The sequence below is a fragment of the Dermacentor variabilis genome, chromosome 4, assembly GCF_050947875.1.
Source record: "Dermacentor variabilis isolate Ectoservices chromosome 4, ASM5094787v1, whole genome shotgun sequence".
NCBI lineage: Eukaryota > Metazoa > Arthropoda > Arachnida > Ixodida > Ixodidae > Dermacentor > Dermacentor variabilis.
In genome coordinates this window covers 74,251,530-74,258,114 of record NC_134571.1, presented here as the reverse complement: position 1 = coordinate 74,258,114, position 6,585 = coordinate 74,251,530, and the positions used below count along the sequence as shown (strand labels likewise).

The window sequence follows — 6,585 nt, the reverse complement described above, 5'->3', positions numbered from 1 at the left end:
AAGAAAGAACATACAGCGTACGGCCTGTACAGCGTTATGGTCAAGCCACCATAACAGCGTCCTCAAGTTCGAAACTGTGGCAGTGGCTATCATCTAAATGAACAGACGACAAAAACTAAGCGAGCCGTTTTCGGGCGGGTTTTTGTGTTCTGAGCACTTTGCTTGCCTGCAGTGCATCGCCAGCCAAATGATGAAGCCATCCTTCGTCGTTTATTGCGTTTGCATTGTAGTATTGTCGCATATAAACGTGTATATAACATGTGACTGTCCCGGGCGGAGCGCCGGCACTGATGAGACCTGTCCGATTTCTGACAGTGATCACGAAAAACGTAAGTACTACAACGAGCGCTGGTCAGGTTACTTGCAGGCCATAAACAAAAGCCTGGAGAGATACGATCCCTGCCAAGATGATGACAATGAGGAAAAGTGTTCGTGCCATAGATCGGTGATCGATGACGACCTTAACCCGTGGTCTAAGTCGGGCATTTCCGCTGAGCTCGTCGAGCGGTCCAAGCCCAAGGGCGTCCTTTACCAAGTCGTCAACCACAAACTCTACAGAAGCAAAGAGTGCATGTTCCCCTTCCGCTGCCTCGGCGTGGAGCACTTCATTCTGAAGATCGTGAACGAGCTGCCTGACGTCGAGTTCGTTCTCAACACACGCGACTGGCCGCAGGCGCATAAGCGTATCGAACCACTGCCGGTGTTCTCATTCAGCAAGACGCGTGACTACTCGGACATAATGTATCCAGCATGGACCTTTTGGGCCGGTGGTCCGGCCATCAGCCTTTATCCAACGGGCATCGGCCGTTGGGACCTGCAGCGAGACATCATCACCAAGGCGGCGAAAGGAGCCTGGACTTGGGACAAGTAATACTCCACTAATTGATAATTGATTTTGCCTCCCATGCTTGTTTGCGTCAAAACATTAGGATGGAGCCAAATTATTGTTTTGTGCTTCTTGTGTCGTATCTGTATGTTTTGTCAATTCGTTGTACGATTTGTCTGTCTTTCATCTGCAGGAAACAGGCTTTAGGATTTTTCCGGGGGTCGCGAACAAGCTCGGAGCGTGACCCCTTGATCCTACTGTCCCGGAGCAAGCCCGACCTCGTCGACGCGCAGTACACCAAAAATCAGGCCTGGAAGTCGGACCGGGACACTTTGGGACGGCCGGCTGCCGAGGAAGTGCGCTTTGAAGATCACTGCAAGTATAAGTACCTCTTCAATTTCCGTGGTGTCGCTGCTAGTTTCCGTCTCAAGCATCTCTTCCTGTGCAAGTCGCTTGTACTTCACGTTGGTGACGAGTGGCTCGAGTTCTTCTACCCACAGCTAAAGCCCTGGGTCCACTATATCCCTGTCACAGTGGATCTCTACGAGGTCGAAGAGCTGCTAGAGTTTGCGAAAGAAAACGACGAAGCGGTGCGTGAAATAGCTGAGCGAGGCTATGATTTTATTTGGAAACACCTTAGAATGGAAGATGTGCAATGCTACTGGCGAAGCCTACTCAAGAAATATGCCAGCCTTTTGCGGTACAAGGTTGTAAGAGACACGTCCCTTATTAGAATCACAGAAAAGAACTAAACTGTGCCACAGAGCCTTAACTAAAATTTGAAGGCTGACAAGCTTTATGGCTGTCAAGGTGCGTAGTTCCGCACTGAAAGAGGTTCTTGCCAGGTCGGCACAGAGATAACCCTTATGCCAACTGGCCACTCCTGTTTTAATGGAGGCAACTCCTTTCAAAGTCATGGCTCATTATAAAAAATACTGGAGATATCAACCACTGTGTGAGAGCTCTCCCAAAAGTCAATTACCGAGATCTGAGCAAGGTCACTGCATGCCTGTCACCAGGATCAAACACAAAATGCTCCACCTCTCACCATCTCAACCTTGAAGAAACATCTGGGCTGGCTCCAAAAGATCCGGTTTCAATAAATATGGTTAATGTTAGATCCGCCTGTAACCAGGCAGATCTTTGCCAAACGTTTAGGTTTGGACTGCTGCTCATGTATGGGGACACGATGCCAAAAACTTGTCATGCCTCCATAGTGTTGGTACCTATACCTCCATAGGCATGTGCTATTGCGCTCAGTGTGAGTTGCAACACAGTGCTCATTGTCCAACGGGCCACAAGACTTAATGGTGGCACCACCATACAAAAGACTGGTGATGTTAGCACTGCTACAATGACTGATATTCAGTTCACAAATTTTTTGTATGTTGGTGCCACCATGCAGCCTTGGAGACTTTGCACCACAGGCACCAGGTTACAACTTACAGTGAGCATGATAATACATGGTATCTACAATTGCTGAGAAGATTTGACAAGTCTGAAGAGCAGTACATCATTTGCACCATGGACCTCAGTGATGCTGTGAAAGCTTTGGTGTCTGTGTAGTAGGCTAATTTATCAACTGCTTTGTTATAAAACTGTGAGGCACCTTTCACCAGCCACAGAAGAGGAACTGCCCCCAGGAGCATATCTTCAATTACTCTCTCTGCAAGCTTCAGATTCCATACTTATCTTGGTTTATTATGCGCACAATTGATGGCCATCTCATACTGATTTCACTGTATCATCAAGCACCAACTTGCGAGACTCTTTACAAGCTAGGCACATGAATACAGTGGCATCTTCTTTGGGCACTCTGTTCAGCACCCCTGTATGGACACTGAATGGAGTACCCCGAACAAGTTCCTTCTCCTTTCCTCTCTGTTTCATGCCCTTAGTATGCAGGGCTGGTGTTGCTTTTCATATTCATGGGTGACACACAATGTGAATGGTAAAGGAACTTCTGTTAGCTGTGTGTCTGCTTTTGGCCATCTACTGCCTCTGCTGTTTTGTGTGCCATTTGTTTTTCTGCATTTTTTGTTTTTTAGCATCGTGGATATAATGACAGCCTGAAAAAAGCTGTAATATGCAGACCATCATAAAAGACTTTTGACCAGTGAATCCACTCTAATGGCCAGTTCAAATGTCATAACTGTACACATGTTTGTGCCCTGCAAAGATAGTTCCTGGCATAATTTGTGCCTGCAAAACAAGATAAATGAAAATGATGTTGACATTGTGCAAAAACTGCTTTCATTTGTTGTGTGCATTTGGTACCATTTCTGGCACAAATATCTGTATTTCTTTACTCATGAATTAACGTAGAAGCATTTCATCATGGCATTGCTACTTGTGATCTGTTTCATTACTTGCTTAAGGTCCTGGAATTTGTTGTTTCTTGCTTATGCCCTACTTTGCCTTGTACACCTTGACAAGTTCAGGAGGGCCAGAGAAATGACACAGTGAAATGTAACACCATTCTGATTCCTTTTTTTATGTCTTTTTGCTCATTAGTCCATTTTGTCTTGAGGACATTTTCATTACTACTGGCCACCTGAGCGTACGTAAACAGACGTGACATAGATGCTTATGCAGTTCGCTGCCACTTCATCTTCAATATTAAAACGTTCTGAAAAGCATTGTTGAGCCATGAAATATTAATGTATTGTGGAGAAATAATGCTGGAAAAATAGCAGTGTTCTTTTTCATAAACATTTTCACTGTGTGTCATTAATGCATGTTGTAAAAAATAGAAAAGACCTGGTGGTCTGCTGTATTTAGTTATGTGTACCATCTAATGAGAACTTAAGACATGAAAAGAAATTAAATTACCAGCAAACCTTTCACGACGTGACACAACACTGCTGTGTCGGCTGTGGGTAGGAGTAGCATTCACCAACTCCTACAGCTATCGTATTGGAATGGCGGACTCGCCAATGTGCGCCAAGTGCAAGTGTGAAGAGACCATCAGTCATCTTCTGTGACACTGTTCTCACTTTGACAACCAACGTCAGATCTCCAGTGTGCCTTGAACAGACTGGATGACAAGCCATTTACAGAAGCAAAGATCTTGTGAGCCTGGCCTCACAGTTCATTAGCCCAGAAAGCAGTTCGAGCGCATCTTCACTACCTGAAGGCAACAGACTTGAGTGCCCGACTATAGACATCCTACACCTAACTTAGTGTATGTGAAAGTGCGGTATAGACTCATGTTTTCTCTCTCTCTCTCTTTCACTCCCCATTCCCCTCCCTACGTGTAGGGTAGCAAACTGGACTCAGTCTGGTTAACCTCCCTGTTTTTCCTTCTTCCTTTCTCTCTCTCTCTAAGACATGAAAAAGCCCTGCTATAACCACGAATGTTCAGAAGTGGTGATATTTCACTGGTGTGAGTGTATGTGAAAGGCAGGTTACACGGGCAAACATCTGGTGAAAAAGAAATACTTTGCCTATCCCACCATGATGCTGATGTATTGGTCATTCTTAATTGGTAGCATTGTCATAAAGATATGCATATACATATTTCAACAAGTTGCCTGTGTGTTAATGGAACAGAGAAGAAAAGAAATTCTACACGTTGTACTGCTGACATTGATATATATAATTTACAATGAGAACATTAGTTGATTGATTTATTTATTTAGTATGGCCAGGAATTAAAATTCTGTCCTTGAGTTAAACAGCAAAATGCCATAGTGACTGAGGTGGGTACAGAGAGCAGAGGTTCAGTCTTCCATAAAACAGTGTAAGTATGAGATGTGTGCAGTAATACCAGTTCTGAATTCTTGAGACAGTTGCCTGAGACATCACAGATTATGGCAACAACTTCTGTGTGCTCTCTTTTTTTTCTACACACGAAGGCACTTAATTTTTTTGAAAGATTTTGAATTCTGTGGCATTGCATGATAACTTCAATGGTCCTATGGATTGGGCACCAGAGAAATAAAAAAAAAGTTCTGCCTGCAGTTGTGACTTTCTCCAGTATAAAATAGTAATTTCGTCCCAAACATACAACTGAGAACGTTTGAGAGGACTATTCCACTAACGTGACTTTATACAGCGCTATTTGTATTTAATATCTTTTTAACCTGTATAGCTGTGACTATTCCACTAACGTGACTTTATACAGTGCTATTTGTATTTAATATCTTTTTAACCTGTATGGCTGTGTTAGAGTAAATTTAGTGCTGATAATTCTATGAATTGTAGATTTGTGAGCTGGAAAAGTTGGTACATGTTTACAATGTGAGAGACAAAAGTTTTGTTATGGCTTGTCATTTTAAGCTCTATAGTTTTAATGAGGACGTGAATATTATTCAGCTTGAAATTGACACTAAGTCTCCCTGCTTTATTAGCTGTATTGTATTTGTGCGCTCAACTTATTTAGATAGGTGATGCTAGTTTTTTCATGGGTGCCCCGCTATTTGTTGACCATGTCACCCTGCTATTTGTCTTATGCTCAGGATGATGTGAATAGTGAATTTATCCACTAGTAGTGAGCAAAACAGCTTTGTTGTACATGAATTTCTGTAGATGCCACACACTTATGTTGTCATCTTATCAAATTGTGATGTATAAATTCTATTTTTACAAGACATCTGTTTACAATGTCTGCTTGATCACAAGTGCTTTGGACTTTTTTTCTTTTGGAAACTAGTGCTGAAAGTTTTTCGTGCTGACAGCGATATTGTACACACAGCATTGCGAGCAGAAGCAGCTTTTAGAAGTGCACAAATTTAATATTATGGCACGATCTTCCATTGCTTACCCTTAGAAAGAGTGTCACAGTTCCACCTTTGAATGGGCCTAGAAAAAGTAGTGACCGACTCACTGAAATGTGGTAGTGCTCACATTCCTGTATTATGCTACTGCTCTAGAACAGGGCCACAAACTGTAGGTCCTGATCCGCCAAGTTCCAACAAGTAATGAAACAGGTGTGAATCTGCTGTCATTTTGAATTTTTTAATTATTTTATAGAAGACAAAGTGGCCAGTGTTGGAATCTTTCATTAAAAGTTTGACATCATCAAGTGCTGTTCCTTACCCGCCGCGGTGGCTTAGCGGCTATGGTGTTGTGCTGCCAAGCATTAGATCGCGGGATCGAATCCCGGCCGCGCCGGCTGCATTTCGATGGGAACGAAATGCAAAAACGTCCGTTTGCCGTGCATTGGGTGCTCTTTAAGGAACCCCAGATGGTCAAAATTAACCTGCACCCCCCCCCCCCCCCTTTCGCTACGGCGTGCCTCATAATCAGATTGTGGTTTTGGCACGTAAAACCACATAATTTAATTTCAGTGCTGTTCCTTTGACAGTTGATTTCTGGAATAATCTAAAAGGCTTGCTGGAGCAACTATGTGCTGAACAGTTTCTAAACCAGTTGCTTATAGCCATGTAACCAGTTTATTAGTTCATTTTGTTAGTTATACTTGCTCATGTTTCATTAACTATGCACTCACTGTATTTGTATCTATATAGTGAAAGGGGAGGGAGAGGAGATGTACTTTTTACTACAAATAATTCCACACAAACATGCACGCACACACAGTGATGATGATGATACGCCGAGTGGTAGGCCTAGGGTAGGACGTTTCAACATAGCGCGACGTGCTTCACCTAGGGGCCACATGCACGTGTGCTAGCTAGGCATGGGCGTTTGTGCGGTGAGGCTGGACATCATTGTAATAGATCGCAACACTGTACCTAAAGTCTCTACATCACCTGAATATCTGCGCAATTCCCCTTCTTCACTGAAGTGTCTTGAGG

General features: G+C 43.4%; 1 protein-coding gene across 1 annotated transcript; it reads left to right on the top strand.

Annotated features, from left to right (window-relative positions):
* Positions 1-67: 67 nt before the first annotated feature.
* Positions 68-5,852, top strand: LOC142579381 (O-glucosyltransferase rumi homolog). Its single transcript, XM_075689500.1, has 2 exons — positions 68-867; positions 1,020-5,852. The coding sequence occupies exons 1-2, from the start codon at positions 98-100 to the stop codon at positions 1,576-1,578; spliced, it is 1,329 nt and encodes a 442-aa protein (XP_075545615.1). The 5' UTR covers positions 68-97; the 3' UTR covers positions 1,579-5,852.
* The last annotated feature ends 733 nt before the right edge of the window (positions 5,853-6,585 follow it).